This window comes from Phlebotomus argentipes, unplaced genomic scaffold (assembly GCF_947086385.1).
Source record: "Phlebotomus argentipes unplaced genomic scaffold, Phlebotomus argentipes genome assembly scaffold_4, whole genome shotgun sequence".
Taxonomy (NCBI): domain Eukaryota; kingdom Metazoa; phylum Arthropoda; class Insecta; order Diptera; family Psychodidae; genus Phlebotomus; species Phlebotomus argentipes.
In genome coordinates, this window is record NW_026776174.1 from 10869876 (window position 1) to 10886402 (window position 16527).

At 45.2% G+C, this 16527-nt stretch overlaps 6 protein-coding genes across 10 annotated transcripts; 4 read left to right on the plus strand and 2 right to left on the minus strand.

The window, feature by feature from the left end:
• Positions 1 to 22: 22 nt before the first annotated feature.
• Positions 23 to 827, plus strand: LOC132258040 (translocon-associated protein subunit delta). Its single transcript, XM_059755142.1, has 2 exons — positions 23 to 441; positions 502 to 827. The coding sequence occupies exons 1-2, from the start codon at positions 187 to 189 to the stop codon at positions 757 to 759; spliced, it is 513 nt and encodes a 170-aa protein (XP_059611125.1). The 5' UTR covers positions 23 to 186; the 3' UTR covers positions 760 to 827.
• Positions 828 to 997: 170 nt separating this feature from the next.
• LOC132258032 (protein ABHD18) lies at positions 998 to 3947 on the plus strand. The gene is made up of 6 exons (XM_059755133.1): positions 998 to 1615; positions 1906 to 1990; positions 2073 to 2255; positions 2327 to 2439; positions 2500 to 2638; positions 2709 to 3947. Exons 1-6 carry the CDS (start codon positions 1524 to 1526, stop codon positions 3723 to 3725), a joined length of 1629 nt encoding a protein of 542 aa, XP_059611116.1. The 5' UTR covers positions 998 to 1523; the 3' UTR covers positions 3726 to 3947.
• Positions 3948 to 4039: 92 nt separating this feature from the next.
• On the minus strand, positions 4040 to 8672 carry LOC132258030 (uncharacterized). 5 transcript variants are annotated; one of them, XM_059755130.1, is made up of 11 exons: positions 8517 to 8672; positions 8310 to 8391; positions 7636 to 7680; positions 7218 to 7345; positions 6939 to 7145; positions 6418 to 6502; positions 5889 to 6262; positions 5606 to 5830; positions 5384 to 5407; positions 4368 to 5268; positions 4040 to 4174 (listed from the first exon to the last, which is right to left on the minus strand). In XM_059755130.1, the coding sequence occupies exons 2-11, from the start codon at positions 8371 to 8373 to the stop codon at positions 4134 to 4136; spliced, it is 2094 nt and encodes a 697-aa protein (XP_059611113.1). In that variant the 5' UTR covers positions 8374 to 8391; positions 8517 to 8672; the 3' UTR covers positions 4040 to 4133. The 5 variants fall into 5 exon arrangements, with proteins under 5 accessions (XP_059611113.1, XP_059611110.1, XP_059611111.1 ...); XM_059755127.1 differs by having other exon boundaries at positions 8271 to 8391; XM_059755128.1 differs by lacking the exon at positions 6418 to 6502 and adding an exon at positions 6766 to 6850 and having other exon boundaries at positions 8271 to 8391.
• An 83-nt stretch (positions 8673 to 8755) lies between these two features.
• On the plus strand, positions 8756 to 15210 carry LOC132258033 (uncharacterized). The gene is made up of 4 exons (XM_059755134.1): positions 8756 to 8866; positions 13078 to 13422; positions 13487 to 14487; positions 14549 to 15210. Exons 2-4 carry the CDS (start codon positions 13080 to 13082, stop codon positions 14726 to 14728), a joined length of 1524 nt encoding a protein of 507 aa, XP_059611117.1. The 5' UTR covers positions 8756 to 8866; positions 13078 to 13079; the 3' UTR covers positions 14729 to 15210.
• On the minus strand, positions 8860 to 16462 carry LOC132258034 (chitinase-3-like protein 1). Its single transcript, XM_059755135.1, has 8 exons — positions 16350 to 16462; positions 10877 to 11047; positions 10581 to 10813; positions 10060 to 10187; positions 9871 to 9994; positions 9630 to 9815; positions 9121 to 9572; positions 8860 to 9063 (listed from the first exon to the last, which is right to left on the minus strand). Exons 1-8 carry the CDS (start codon positions 16402 to 16404, stop codon positions 8970 to 8972), a joined length of 1443 nt encoding a protein of 480 aa, XP_059611118.1. The 5' UTR covers positions 16405 to 16462; the 3' UTR covers positions 8860 to 8969.
• LOC132257765 (uncharacterized) lies at positions 11645 to 13012 on the plus strand. The gene is made up of 3 exons (XM_059754794.1): positions 11645 to 12151; positions 12209 to 12548; positions 12618 to 13012. Exons 1-3 carry the CDS (start codon positions 11645 to 11647, stop codon positions 13010 to 13012), a joined length of 1242 nt encoding a protein of 413 aa, XP_059610777.1.
• Positions 16463 to 16527: the final 65 nt, after the last annotated feature.

Here is a 16527-nt window from a genome sequence, read left to right on the forward strand (position 1 = left end):
TTGCGGCATTGAGAGTAAATTTTTCGATTTTCTACGTCTTTTTTTTACATTCTCTACGCGTGTCGACATTTCTGCTGCCATGCCTGCTGCTGAGCTCGCATGCATGTAGAGTTGGACGGACGTGGAGTGTCTTTTCGCGAGAGTTGTCAAGTGTGCGCTAGACGTGGCCGGTGAATCTTCCCTACAATGTACTCCAGGATCCTCTCTGTCGCTATCCTCGCCCTGTCGCTGAGCCTTGCGCTCGGCGAGACTTGCAGCAATGCTAAGGTCAAGGGGGCGACGTCCTACACGACCACGGACGCGACGATAGTCAGCCAAATTGCCTTCGTCACCGAATTCTCTCTGGAGTGCTCGAATCCCGGGGCTGAGAGAGTCTCCCTGTTCGCCGAGGTCGAGGGTCGTCTCATGCCAGTGGCGACGATCGGAGACACCCAGTATCAGGTAAGGAGATCGGGAAGGCTTCCTGGACGGAAGTGAGTCTGACTGTGTCCGATTTTGCAGGTGAGCTGGAATGATGAGGTGAAGAAGGCGCACAGCGGAGACTACAACGTGAGACTGTACGACGAGGAGGGATACGGAGCTGTGCGCAAGGCGCAGCGATCTGGCGAGGAGAACAACGTGAAGCCCCTGGCCACGGTGGTCGTGCGCCATCCGGGCTCCTACACGGGCCCATGGTTCAACTCCGAAATCCTGGCCGCCGGCCTGATCGCCGTCGTGGCGTACTTCGCCTTCTCCACTCGCAGCAAGATCCTGTCGTAAAGTCGCGGGGCAATTTCACACAAATGCAGACAAAACTATTTCTGTGAAATAAACATTATTTATAATTGCGAAGTGTTTTTCTGTTTATCAGTTGCACACGCGAAACTATTTGTTGCAAGGTGTATTATTTTTGTACCCGCACGTGGAGCTTATGCTGCATCGCAGCATAGCATGCTTGGCGTCTGGGACTTTCGATCGCACTTGGAGGTGTGTTCATCGCATACTGTGACGACCCAGGTCGTCTATTTATTACATAACTGCGTACCACTAATCATCCCATGGATTTGGGGAAATTTCTCAGTCGCAATCAGCTCCCCTGAGGCCTCTAAATGATAAGTTTTGGCAGTGTTTTTCACCTACATTTGAGGCGCTGATACGCCAAAAAACTTGCATATTTCAGGTGAGTTTGGGAGCGCGTAATAAGTATCTCGTCAATATTTTCTCTTCCCAATAATCTCCTCATAAACAAAGCCTATGCGCATGCCTGGATTCTCAGTGCATTCACCAACACAGCCAAGGCGGCGATTGTGATAAAAACAGGACGGTTCCATTGGGGGCAGAATAGTTGCAAAAGAAAAGTTGTGAAGAAAACAAGTTTCAAGAGCAAAAGCCCAAAGTAAACATATTTATATACAACACTACTTCTGTCCATTGTTCGTCAGAAGAGGAAAACAATCTCGCGAGTGTCACGGTGGAAATCAGGAGGAATTGTGTAATTTTTTTCTATCTGAAAAAGACATCAGAGCGCAAATAGACACAAAAGTATGCCACCAAGTCGCTTGGATGGTCTCTACAGGAGTCTCTTGCTGACCAAATTCTTCTGCAAAGGCTGGGGAAAGCCCGAGAATCTACAGAGGTGAGGTTATGTCATAGATGTGTATCGCAATTTCCCCGCAATTCTGCACAATCCAGCCCAAAATCACCCCATTTCTGTCCCCTTTTCCTCCCTCTTCACCTGACAAATCCCCCCAAAATCCCTGCTTCGGCCATTTCCGCATATGCTCCGCGTGACGTCACAGATGGGGTGATTATATTTCGCAGTTGAACTGCGAAATGGCATTGAGAGAGAGAAAAAAACGTAAACAAGTAGGAGGAAAAGCGACATATTTTCACCGCAAAATACAACTTTGTCTCTCTGTTTGACAGACTATTTGAGTTCCGGAAAATCATTTCCAATCGTGAGAGCTGCAGTCAACTCGTGCCATCGAATTATCCCGTGGAGATAACAAAAGTGAGTTTTATTATAAACAATCAAGCATATGCGCCGTGTGTGCAAAACAGCGAAAATTATGCACTTGCTTTTTTCCGCGCAGGACGAAAAGACCTCAGAATGTCGGGTTTTGGAGGGAAAATTCGTCACGCCATTCTCACTGTATTTGCCAGGATTGGTGCCTGAAGAGTCGCAAGATGCGCACTTCCAGGTCATTCTGCCGCACAAGTGGAACGAGGAGAGATTCAAGCCGATGTGCATCCACTTGGCGGGCACTGGGGATCACGTGAGTGTCTCTCGAGTGGATTGATTGAGTCCAGGCGGTGCAATGACCTGAATTTTCCTGGATATTTTCAGTACTACTGGAAGAGACGAACACTGGCGGCCAAGCCGCTGCTGAAGGAGGGCAACATAGGCACAATTATTCTAGAGAATCCCTTCTATGGCGTGCGGAAACCCAAGGATCAAAAGTAAGTCATCTGTGCTCTGGGAATGCCTGGAGGATCTTATCTCCTCTTTCTGCTCCACAGACGTTCCAGTCTGCACAATGTGTCAGATATCTTCGTTATGGGCGGCTGTTTAGTGCTGGAATGTCTAGTCTTGCTGAATTGGTGCGAGAGAAATGGCTACGGACCTCTGGGAATCACAGGTCTCTCAATGGGCGGACATGTAAGCTGACATCTTAACAGATTTCTCAGAGAAAAAGGCAGTTCATATCTCACCTCTTCTCTTTCTCCAGATGGCTTCCGTTGCGGCGACCAATTGGCACAAGCCTCTGGTTCTTGTGCCCTGTCTCTCCTGGTCCACCGCGTCGGCTGTGTTCACGCAAGGCGTCATGACGCAGTCCATCAACTGGGACGTGCTGCAGTCGCAGTACTTCTCCGACGAGAAGTACCGCGACAGTCTGGCGAAGATGGTGACAATTGTGGACGACGCCTTCCTGGCCGGACAGCGTTTCGTCAAGCATTTCAACGAGTCAATGAAGGAGCTGCGAAGAGACATCAAAGAGACGCACTTTCACACCAAGAAGAATGTCTTCGGAGTCAATCGCGTCAACAATTCGCTCAACTTGTCGCCGGCGCTGCTTGAGAAGCTGCTGTCGCGCGACAAAGGCCGCCTCACCACGCAGGAGGTGAACGAGTTGAATGAGAAGATCAGAGAGGCGCAGCAGAGACACAGACTGAGGCCCATTCCAGGCGCCGAGGAGGTGAAGATCGAGGTGATACGCGAGCTGCCCAAGGGCAACGACGTGACGGACGCCCTCAAGATCCTGGCCATCGCCAACGGCCTGGCCGTGTTCGAGCCGCCGTCCACGAGCAGCGTGATCACGTCGGCTCTGTACGGCGGCACCACGAAGCTCATGAGCTACATCATGCCGAGCAGCGGAGACGCCGCGTCCGCGGAGGCGGGCGGCGACGGCGAGAAGGCGTGGTGGCAGAGCGAGGCGCTGCAGTTCATGCGCGGCGTCATGGACGAGTGCACGCACCTGAAGAACTTCTCCGTGCCGTACGACACGTCGCTCATCATCGCCGTGTGCGCCAAGGACGACGCGTACGTGCCGCGCGAGGAGTGCACGTCGCTGGAGGAGATCTGGCCGGGCGCCGAGGTGCGCTACCTGGACGCCGGCCACGTGAGCGCGTACGTGCTGCACCAGAAGCTCTTCAGATCCTGCATTATCGAGGCCTTCGAGCGCGCCAAGAAGCTCCAAGCGCCATCCGTAGACAACTCCAACAGACTGACGTCGGAAGAGTGCTAAAAGTCAGTAGATTTGCACACATTTCCACAAATTTCTTTCATTTCTTCACAAAAGCTTATCTTTGATGCCTATAATAAGATATTTTTTGTAAATTACCTCATCAAAAGCTAATTGCGCGCCTTGTTTTTTTTTGTCTTTTCTACCCAATGAAAGTAGTAATGCGATTGTGATACAATTTTTAGCAAGGATGTGATTGATAATAAATGTTGACAGAAAAGCTTATCATTTTCTTTTTCTCTTCTAAATTCTATTCGATTTTGTCTGTTAAATTTGATCTTATAGTTAAGTGACAAATTTGTAAAAAGAACTGGAGATTAATACAAATTCTCTATATAGCTAAAATACACCAAATACACATATGAAATTCTTTCAAGCTGAAGTACTTTCAATAACACTATCGTCATTCCTTTACTCCTTCTTATCGTGATTCTCCTCCTCACGTTTCGGCTCTGCAAAAAGAAGAACACAGCATTATACTCAATAATCCAGAAGGAAGACTTCATCTTTCAGGGAGTGACTGAGTTACTTCGCATTTTCCATCCCATTTGCCAAGTGTCTAAAACGCTTAAGCTTCTGACAATTGGGAGGAAAATCTCAGTTCAAAACTCAATCTTCCCATTGTCAGTCTTTCTGCAAACGCACCTTCTTCAGCGGTGGCCGCATTTGCCGGCACCGGCATGGACGGCGGCACGGCTGGCGATTGGTACGGTCCGTGCGGCGGCGGACCAGCGTCCATAGGCGCTTGATGGCCTTGCGGCGGAGGCGCGCCGTGCTCTGGGTAGTGCATCGGAGGCGGGCCTCCGGGGCGCGGCCCCATGTAGTGCGTCGGCGGCGGCGGCCCGTACTGATGGTAGGGATACGAAGGATACGGATAGGGCTGCTGAGGATGCGCGGCGCCGTACGGAGCGTAGTACGAGGCGCGATGCGGTCCGCCCGGAGGCGGCGGATAGCCGCCATAGGAGGGATGAGACGGAAGCCCAGGATGCGGCGGAATGCCGGCGTGCGCCAAGTGGCTGTGCGGCCCCATGTGATGCGGCGGCGGCGGTGGATGATGACTCGGCGGCTGAGACACCTGAGTCGCCGCGATCTGGGGATCCTGAGATTGCTGAGGCGGCGGCGGAGCTGCACTTGCCGGCACCGCCGGATGGCCGGTGGGCATTGGGTGCGGCGGAGCCGAGGAAACGGCCGGCGTCGCCGGAGGTGCATAATTCGGGTGCATCACCGGCGGCCCGGCGACTTCTGGCTTCTGTTCCGGCGGCGGAACAACACTGGGCTGACTCGCCGGCACCTCGACTTCCATCTTCTCCGGCTCGGGCGGCTTGAACTGCCCAGGATGTCCGGCACTCTCGAGTGGCGGATGCGCGACATTTCCCTGCGGTGGAAGATTCTGCTGTGGCGGCGACGATTGCACCGGCTGCGGCTCCTCGACTGGCAACGGCGCCGGCGGAGGATTCTTCGGTCCTGGAGCAACAGTGTTTGTCACTTCGCTGGCCTTCGTCTCGACAGTTTCACTGCACTTTGTCGACGCATCGGTTTCCATCGGCTGAAAAGAAGCGATCAATTTCAGCATTAGAATCAATTGCGAAAAATTACACACGAATTCATGAACTCTTATGAAGCTTTGGGTGCATTTCAAGCGACACTTGTAAGAATGTTACCTGCATAAAGTGTAGCACAGTCATCTGATGGCATTGCAATTGAGGAGAAGCATGAGATAAAGCAATTATACTAAATCTATCGTGACTCTCACTAAAGAGTGTTGCAAGAGTTGGTCTTATAGTGTGTCCTAAATTCTGTGATGATCAACTCTACAGTTGATTTAGTGACTTTCTATGTACAGTGTGATCTTGAACACCGACTAAATCCCCACTCAGTCTCACCTCAGATTGCTGCGACGGCTGCGAATCCGACGGCGGCGAAGCTGTGGTGTTGCTGGCCGCCTGAGGAGCCACGGAAGTCTCAGTTTCCTCCACTTTCGGCGGCGGAGCGCGCGCGACAGACGAATTGGGCTCCTCCAGCTGACGCATCCTCTCACGCCGCATCGCTTCGTACTGACGCTCCACCATTCGCTGGAATGTCTCCTCGTCCACGGCCGGCTTGCAGTGCTGAGCGGAATGACGAGAATCAGAACAATATTCAAATAATTACACTGTGATTTCTCACCTTCTTCAGCTCCTCCTGGAATTGCTCGCTGGACTCAACGAACTTGCGCTTCTTCGCCTCGAACTTCTCCTCGATCTGCTGCAATTCCGCCTCCAGCTTCATCTGGTGCATCGTCAATGACTGCACTTGGCGCTTCAGCACTTGCATTCGCTGCGTCGTCACGACTGAACGCACGTCCGGCACGACGGCGTCCGAGAAGATCTCATTGATGAGGCGATGGTTGCGCAGGAAGCGCGCATAAGCAACGTGCTTGAAGGAATAGCCATCGTCCTGATCCTCCTCGTCCTCCGCCGGCTGTATGTCAATGCGCCGCTCCTGCTGTTGACTCTTGGAGCTCGATCGCGGCGTCTCGTGCGGATCAGCATCCGCACCGGCTGCGGAAACACAATAAAAACATCAGTTTTCACACTCGCACATCAACTATGATCAAACTGAAGCCACAAAGAAGCAAATTGTTAGTGCAAAGCTAGAGAAATTCTATGAGATTTTAGTATGAAAGGCTAAATGGAGTAACAACACATACACGTACCAGGCTTTGATTTACTTTTAGCAGACAAAAATGCCAAATATGCGGGTGAATTGTGATATATTTTCAAGTTTTTCTCGTATTCAACCTGAAAACAAGACATTGTGAGCAGACACACTAAATGTTATGGAGAAACTTTTGTCACATGAAAATCCATCTCTTTTATACAGACAAAAAAGAAACGCAGTGTTTTGTGAGGTTTGTGAAGTGATTGTGAGATTCGTAAGTGTTTCATCTAAGTTCACACACAGGTTTTTCTCTTGTAAAATCAATGAGTAAAAATGGATATTCGGAATCCCAGGTGATCACAAAGCAATTATTTGCACTGAAATTCTGTATTATTGCCTGTACCTTTCAATTTATTCGAATGGTACCGATGCCATGTCAAATATTCTGGCGTTGAATGGTAACTTTTTAAACTCTCAATATATGTTGCCTATAAAATTGTCCAGAAAATGTATTCAAGAGATATTCTTGCACTGCTGAAGTGTCACAATTTGGCACAACAATCTGTTCTTTCTTACCTTCTCCGCCTCATATTCATCAATAAACTCTTGCTTCTCCGCATCAGACGCATCGCGCCACATTTGCCCAATTATCTTGCCAATTTCCCACAGTTTCAACTCCGGATTGGCCGCTTTCACGCTGTCCCAGATCTTCCTCGAGTAGCGCATGTACGGCATGATTGGCTTCTCTGGCGGTTTTGGCGGTTTCGGTGCACGAGGATCGATCTGAAGGCAAAAATCACACGTTTTATCGTTAAATTTGGGTTTTTATCTCAATAACAATGTGAAAATACTCACCGTAACGCCGCCTTTGCCGACTTTTTGCGGCGTGAAAGCCGGATTTCCATGCGAAGAGTGCACAAAAGGACTGGCATTGTCCTTGCCACGATCATTTGACGATGCGCCGCCAGAAGCTCGCAAACGTTCTTCCCGGAAGAGAAATAGACACACAATTAAGTATGACAATAAGACGAAAGGAAGCATGCAAAAATCATCCACAAAATGCCCATAAAAAACATGTATAATAAGACATAGAAAGTACAATGATAAAAATACAAAAAGCAATAGAAGCACTTGAGGAATCGTATTATGAGAAATGGTTAAATGTCTATAGATAACAACTAATTCTCAATAGTTAAAAATAAATAAAAAATACGGAGACAAAATGAGGACAGAATCGGGATTTTTCTCATTTTCTGAAAAATATGGAATTTACCTTTCAGAATGTTGAAAGAAACCGGTGCGACAGGCGACATCATATCTAAAGAAATAAAACAAACAAAGGTAGCACTATTTCTACGCATTCATATTGAATAAGAAGCGCATAGAAATTAGTTTCTTTCAATTTCATCAATTTTCCTCTGATTTGACTGCAGTTTTTTTTAATGTTTTTTGCTTTAGAGAGTTTCCAATTGTAGAGCAAAGAGTAATTTCTCAATGTTGCACATGTATTATTTGCCGAATTCCATTCAAAAATTCCAAGTTTTGAACGTTAAAGAAAAGTAACAGATTGAAAGATATTTAATGCAGATACATTCATGCAAAATAGAAATTATGGAGAAATCATGCACTTTTCGCGTATGGCTCAAGAATTTGAACATTTTTGGAAAAAATGTACTTTTTTTTATGTCAAGTGTGCCTAATAATATGTCGAGTTCTGTAAAATTCTGTTGACAATCTCAGCCAAACGCGAGCTTTTCATTTCATAGATCTTCGCAGATTTCTCTCTTGCCGTACAATAGCTTACTTTTCATCAACATTTTGAGTATATATATATTCAAAAAAGAGGACAAGAAGTTTTTTAAGTATACATGCTAAGTAATAAGTATAAAAGCATAAAAGAAAGTATACATGGTTTCATCTTATATGCATGATTTTCTATCGACTCACGAGAAGGTGAACCACCACTCGGCATATTCATTGCGATTTGCTTATAATTGGGCGGTAGAGCCATTTCTAAGTCTCTTTCCTCCTGCAAATAGGAAAACGGCGGCATTAGAATTGGAATTCCGGGAAGAATGATGCCAACAAGCGCAGCCATCGAGGTGCGGTTTGTCTTTTTCTCACACCGAAAATGCCCACTTTCACGCCACTTACCCTCAATATAATACTTCACAAGTGTTCTTTAGTGCTTTAGTGCCTCAATTTGGTGATTTTCACACTGAAATAGGTCCTTTATCAGCCACTTTTTGACCACAATTCAGGTGACGCGTCAAGAATAAACTTCTCGCTATGAATGCCGACTCCGAACAAAATATGGCCGCCGGTTGTCAAAGTGCCGTCAAACCGTTCCGGAATTTTTTGGGTCACTTTCAAACTGTCAAAATCCATATTTTTCTATGGTTGTTTCGTGTGAAATTACACAGTCTTCTTTGCAAGTGAAATAAGTGGATTTCTAAGTGATTTATATTTGTTCTGCAGTCAAAAAACACACATTCCCAGTCCCAGTAAGTATATTTCATCACCATTTCATTATATCATGGGTTTTCTGTACAGAAAATAGCAGGTAAATAAGAGGGTGATTTGTCATCAATTTCACAATATTGTGCATCAACAAGAAACGGAATAACACCAATTGCACACATTTTTGGCCGTGTCGAAGCAAAGGGTTTTGCAGTCAAATTGGGTCTGCTTGTATCCTCCACTGCAAAGGGGAAAGAATTAACTCGTGTCTGCGATAAAAGCCTCATTCACAACTTACGCTGGATTCTTCTCGCACACGTAGTAAATGCTGCAATTGTTGGGATCACGAACGGATCCTACGCTCTGGCACAGAGATCCTGACGGAGGCGGAGCTGATGTGGTCGTAGTGGTGCTTGTGGACGTCGTGGTTGTGGAGGAAGTCGTTTGCCCAGGCTTTTGAGTTGTGGTGGTCGTTGTCGTTCCGCCGCCGCCGCTGCTTCCCGAGAGGGCGCTCTTGATGGAGTTCATCAGGGGATACTTTCCCCCTCCACACGCCCCATAGACATCGTCCTGCTCCAGGGAGTAGATCATCACGCCGCCCAGACCGCGGGATTTCGCATATTCCGTCTTTCCCTTCACCGACTCGGCGTTGTCATAGCCAATCCATTCGGTGCCCTTGTAAGAGTAGGGAACCTTCTGATCGTCGTCCCAAACAGTTGTCCAGCCGCCCTGGATCAACTTCTCGCAAACCTGCAAAACACTCGCAAATTAGCCACAGATAGACAAGGAATCTTCCTGGTTCTTCACCTCAATGTAGTTCAGCGTTCCCGGCTCGTCAGTGTAGGGCCCCTTCGGTCCTGGTCCGGACGATCTAGCCCCAAGTCCGTTGTTAGACGCGCTGGCCAGAGTGAAGGATTTGCCGTAGAGCGGAATGCCCAGGACGAGTTGGGACGCAGTTGCGCCAGCTTGGATCCAAGCATTGACAGCCGAATGCTGGGGAAGGAAATTATCAGAACTGTTCTCCTGAATTGTGCTACAATTAACTTACCATGTTATAAGTAGCCACGCTGGAAGACTCTTTAGGGCTGCTGTATAGCGGAGAGTTCTGTCCAGTGACTCCATCGTAGGCCGAACGCAAGTCGTACGTCATGAGCAAGATGTAGTTGACATACCTAGAAACCAAGAGCGTCAGTTAGCTAGGAATCTCTGCTGATTACATTGTCCAGATTGTTCTCACTTGACCATCTCAGCTGCATTGTAGGACGATGTGATGAAGTGAGCTGAAGCTCCAACTGCAGTGGTCAGAATGAGGCCTTCTCTCTCGAGTTTCGTCCGCAATTCCTTCAGGAGTTCTATGAAAGCCACCTGGAAATTGAGGGAGCATGAAGTGCAATCTTCTGTGGTTGTTCCGCGCTCTTGCGTTTAGTCAAGACTTGTCAAGAAACAATTCTTGGTGGATCTTATAAGCAGACATCAATGAATTCGCCTTAAACAACTCTCTTGAATAAGACAATTATCCTGAAAACGCTTTGAATTCATTTACACCTCATTAAGAACCCAAAACATACTTAAGTGGCAAGAATTGAATTATGATTTAAATTGGAAGGCTCTTCACTGTTTCGATTCTTTTTCAATGTCATAAAGGAATTAAGGATAAGGTCTAATGGCTTCAAGTTCGGCATGATAGTTAGTCATAAGTCAGAGCCTTAATTTGGAGTAACTGAAAGCTTAGCTTGAGTGATCTGGACTTGAGCTTACCCTATCAGATGCGGCGCCACCGCGTTGTCCAGGATATTCCCAATCTAGATCAAATCCATCGAAGCCGTACGTTTTGCAGAAGTTCACGACATTCGTCGCCATGGCTGAGCGCAGGCTCGGAGAATTGGCCACATTTGAGTAGGTCGTCGAGCCCTCATTCCAACCGCCCATGGCGAGGAGCAGCTTCAGGGATGGATTCTGCTTCTTCAGGTTGATGAACCTATTCAGGCCATCTGAAGACGAGGAAAATGTCAGTGTTTAGAGGAGAAATCTTTGCACAGACTCGAAGAACTTACTCAGACTGTAGTCATGCCAAGAGTCGATGATTTTCACTTCTCCAGTGGGTTGTAGGCCCACAAATGTGTAGATCACGTGAGTGCAGAGATGTGGATCAATGTTCTCGATGTCAACCTTCCCATTTCCACTCCGGTATGTGGCCCAGGTTGCGTAGTAGCAGAAGAATGTGTCTGTGCGGAGAGATCGAGAGTTAGGCGCTGGAATTGAGGATCACACGCGATAATTTATCAGCACCTGTTGCAGCCAGACAAGGAGAAATCACAGCGAAAACTGACAGAATTAGTGTGGAAAAGTTTTTCATCTTTTCTCTTCTTCTTCACTTTATTCTTGCTTTTCACGAGTGAAATGTGAGAATGTCGCGAAATCATTAAGAGCAATGATTCTTATATAGGGTGTCTGACTGCGCCCAATAAATTTGATAATGTTTATTATTTTACAATTGACTCTGTATGTCTGTGGGTGGTAATGTTTTGAGAAGACACAGAGAGTGTCTTATCAAATCACTTGGCGGAAATTTAGAATAAAATTTTGTAAACCTGACTAAACATATTGTGAGCGGAAAAGCATAGCTTATCAGAAAGTGGATCTTTTATTGGGTCTATTTTGCATTTATGTTTGCCAATTAGTTGTTTAGCAAGAGACCGACAAAAATCATCAACTACTGCGTGTGTCGTGATATTTGGGCATTCTTTGCAGCTTCAAAGTGAGTCTGATAAGCCGCACTGAGTCACTTTCTGGTGAATTGAGGAAATATTTATTAATTTACCATGAGCAATAGTAATCTAACGACTGCGGAACTCGAGCTGAAGTACGGGATTTATGTGGACAAAGGATTTGGCTTCGTGACTGAAGTTCCAACTCGTGAATTCTTAGCATCATTCGAAGCAATCCCGGCTGAAGACGAAGAGGAAGAAGCCGTGATTTATGCTGTAATACTCGAACCTGTGGCGTATTTGTACGTTGAGTTCTTGAAGTCAAAATTGAAGTTCGGCAGTTGTGTTGAGAAGGAAATGTACAAGAATATGAAAGTTGAAACCTTCGTCAAGAGGTTGCTCATGAAGAAATGTCCGATTTTCGGGAAAAATGCAGGTAACACAGCAATAAAGGCAATTGGAAGTGATGAAGAAAAACCTCTTCTCCTCATGAGAGATTATCTGACGTGCGATGAAGTGAAACTCGCGTCATTCGTGACGATATCTTCGGGATCAGAAAATCGTGCCACAATTGCAGTTTGCAGTCCTCAATTGGACAGAAAAGAACTCTTGGATTATCAAGTTAGTAAGAAAGTGTGGGAAATATTGTAGAATCCTAAGTTGTTCTTCTCTTTTGAGGATATCGTCATATCAGAGAGGCAAAATAGGAAAGATAATGGATACGGCGTGAAACCGAAGAAATTCAGCACTTCAAGCGTCGAGGCGTTATTTTATAATAGGCAAATGTGGTGCCAATTCTACAAAAGCCGCAGTCTTCTCTATAAACACTTTGATATCACTCAAAAGAGAGCTTTTTCCACTGAAAGTCGCTTTGTGAGAGATGAAAGAACGAGAAATCTATTTGATAGCTTAATTTTGTCCAGAAAATACGCCATAATGATTGACACAATTCTATTTGAGAGTGAGAAACGCGCTGAGAGAATGGGAAAAGATGCTCATCTCTTCGTGATTAAGAAAGGTATTTTGGCTACCACTAAATTGGCTTTAATTCACAAGCAAGTTTTGTGTCTAAATTGATTTCAATTAGATTTGCAGACAAATTGGTTGGATAAAGTGTTCATGGAAACCTTCGATAAGCGCGTGATGATGATTTGTTGGTCTCCCGTGAGGCACTTGAAAAGGATTAACTTCATTGGACTTCCTGAGGAAGGATTCATGCAAAATAATGGGATTGTCAACGTTGAGTTGCTGGGATATTCTTCTTTGTACAACAATCATCCGGAGAAGGGAATAAGGATATGTTTCGCGGAAAAAGAAGGCAACATTGACACAGATGACAAAGTTATGGCAATAAGGGTTTACTTCGAGAATAATTGGATGGAGGAAAAGTGCGTGGCAAACAATCTTCGTATTGCATCGAATAGATTTGGTGTTTTGCCTGTTTCAGATTATGTATCGCGAAGAAGGGAAACTTTGCAATGAAATAGTACTGAATATCAACTGATGTAAATTACTTAAAGGCTGATTTATTATTCTTTTCATTTCAGAAATGTCTGATGTGTGGGAAATATTCAACGATCCAGAATATTCGAAAAAGTCAATATATTATAGTTATTGTTTCAATGCATTGAGAGATTCTTATTATCCGTTCATGAAGCAGAAATTTGATGAAAGCAAAAATACAGAAAAACCCGAAGCAGTTTCCCTAGAAGAACTCATATCGAATTCCGATAAAATGAGCATAAAGTTTCCCAATGAGAGGCATCGAATTAAAACACAGCATCAAACTTCACATTCGTCTATTGTGAAAGAAGCATCTTCAGTCTATCCAGTGATTCTGGACAAGGTTTTGGTACTTTACTGGGCATTTCTTGAGCACAAACTTAAATACGGTGAGTTTCCAAGCAATCAAATCTATTTTATCATTTAACTGTCACCCCCAAAACTTGGTTTTAGGCACTGAAATTGAGAAATCTATCTACACTGGAATGAGTATTGAAGAATTTGTGGATAGATTGCTGACGAAAACATGCGTTTCGTTCTTTGGGAAGAAAAATCGATATCTTCTACGGTCTGGGGAAGTTGGAAACGGAGATTTCAAGACGATTGGAACGAATGACGAAAAACCTCCGCTTATCATGAGTGATTATCTGACGTGGGATGAAATTAAGCTCGCATCTTTCATATCGATTTCGTCGAATACAGAAAATCACGCCATAATTAGCATTTGCGCTCCTCAATTGGACAGAAAAGGATTGCTGGATTATCAGGACATGATCATGGGCAGAGGTCAGAATTGCATGGAAAATGGCTATGGTGGAAAACCAAGGAAGTGTCCTGAGGAATTGGAGGCGATCTTCGACAAGAGATCCGTTTGGAACAATTTCTACACCAACAAACCTCGGATTTATGGTCAGATTAATAAGACGGAAATCAAAGGGCGAACTTATAGATGTCCAAAAGCCCTTCAGCGTTACGTAAAAGTGAGCAAAACCGAAACTTGCGATTGCTACACTTTGGAAAAGAGATTCAGTGCAATGATAACGCTGCTGTTGCTGGAAGCAAATGCACGAGCTCAGAAGGTGGGCAAAATGGCCTATCTTTGGGTGAACAAGTTTCGCATGGGATTGGATAGATTGACTCCTTGCCAGGAGGAGTACTTCTTCAGGATATTCCTCACGGAGGCAGTTTATCAATTCTGTGGCAATTTGCATTCAGTTTTCTGCATACATTTTGAGAATTTCGCGGAGAATTGTTGGGCGAAAGATGACACAATCTTGAACAATAACAATGTGGATGATCCATATTTCTGGAATAAACACCCAAACAAGGGGATTAAGATAAGATTTTCACCCAATTCCGCTGAGAAGGACAAACTACAAGAAGACGACAAGCTTTTGTACGTTTCAACTTATGCATCCAGTCCGAATTCACTGGTAGGAAATGAATATTGGATGGTGAGTGAATTGTAAAACATAGCATAATTCTCTTGTCTTAATCACTATTGTTGCCTTGCAGAGGAAGATCTCCGCGAACAAGGACTCAACTGCTTACTTAGCGTGTCACTCCTTCATCGCGGAATTGCATAATCCGCTGGTGAATCGCAAAATGCTTTCTGGCCGAAATTTGCATATTGTAAGCAGTTGTGTGCGTCACATTTCTGAGTATTGCAGCACTCACTACGCGTACAGCAATTGAGGGCATTTTTGCATCCCGACGTTCGGTAACCAGGGTGAAAATGGGTGGCGCCAAATCACAAATAAAGGCGTGGCTTCACCCTCGACTTCGCGTAACGCAGCGCACACATTCGCCCCAAAAAATCAATATGTTTGAATAACTTTCTCTCCCTTTCGTATTTAATCGAAAACAAGTATTTGAATTTGTACAATTTGTAAGATTTTACATATATTGAGCTTATAAAGATAGTGTTTTTGCAAAGTAAGTTCTTTAAGAGATTGATTTAGGGGAAAACGGAGCCTTGTTGGAGTCCCAGATTTTGAAAATCCAAGCTTTTCAGTCTGTTTTCCAGGTATTCTTCAGAGAAAACGGCTTTCTAATCACTGAATTTGTCATAAATCTTACGGAAAAATGAGGGAAAAAATCATGTTGATCCAAAACTTCTGCAAAATGTGATTAATTGATGAAAGCCCAGCGTTGGTAAGTGGAAATCATGCTTTTTAAATTAGTTTTTAACTGAAAACCACGGAATGTACCAAGATTGAGGAATAACTAGATAAATTTTTGAATTCTTTCTAATTACTAACTTGCTTAAAGTATAATTTTAGCTATTAACTTGATTATTGAATTGAAAAAATCGCCTTGATTTCCCCTAAATTTCCGAAGAAAGACTTGAAATTTATCCATGGAAAAATTTTGCACGGTTATTAAAACTTTTTCATTCAATGGATTTCTTTTGCAGATTTATTGATAATGCCCATTGTTCTCAGTTCACTGTGAGCCTTTAATCCTTTTTCTCTTCGTCCGCACTTTGATTGGCTTTTTCTTGTGGCAAATTCTTCTTCTTGTACTTATTCGCCCTGACTTTGGGCACAAAATTCCCCCTTGTTTTCGAATCCGCGTAATTAGTTGAAATTTGCGCATCGACATCGTGATTGTCGGCAAATCTGTCAATTGGAATGCTGTATTTCTGCTCCTGCTTGAATTCCTTCACGTGATTTTCAGCGAATTCCGTCTTGATGAGTGTCCTTTCGTAGCCAAAGGACGAGACAGACGCCAAATTGATTGGCTTCTCGCCGCCGTTTGACGATATGATTTTGTGGATGAAATCCGTCGAACTCGCGAGTCTGCAGGACATTTTGGGCTTTATTGACACTGAGCCGATGGTGAAGCACTTTCTGTCCGTCTTCTGCTGGTTGTTGATGATGTTCTCGGCGTTTTCGCTCTTGTGCTCCTGCTGCTTCTGCCACTCCAGCACATTGGTCAGCAGGTGAATGTAGCTGATGGGGAAAAGGGGGCAATTTTCAGATTGAGTCTCACTCATCCCCGGGAATTCAACACTAACCGAATGGCCATTCGCAGGATCTCATTCTTCGACAGCTTCTTGTCCGGCGGATGCGTCGGCACCAATTTCCGCAGCTCCGCAAAGGCGCCCGACACATTTTGCTGCCGCCATCGCTCGCGCGTGTTGGTGAAAATCTTCCTCACCACCTGACCGTTCTTTATCATCGTGCCGCCGTTCGTGAAAATCATCCTCTGCGAAACACTTCGCGCACAATTCTGCATTCCTACAATTTTTTTCAACATGTTTTCCAATCTTCCCACGCATTCACACATGGTTTTGTCCTTATCACCAACTCACCATTTCCTGTGATATTCTCCTCATCTTCGGACTCGTTCAGCGAGAAGTCGGACATTTCATCGTCCGAGAGCGAATCTTGGTTGCTCACGAGTTGTGAAAAGCTCGAATTCTCTTGGTTTAAGCCCTGACCACTGAATCTCTTCCCCGGATTTGAGCCTGAATCCGCGAGATTTGGCGT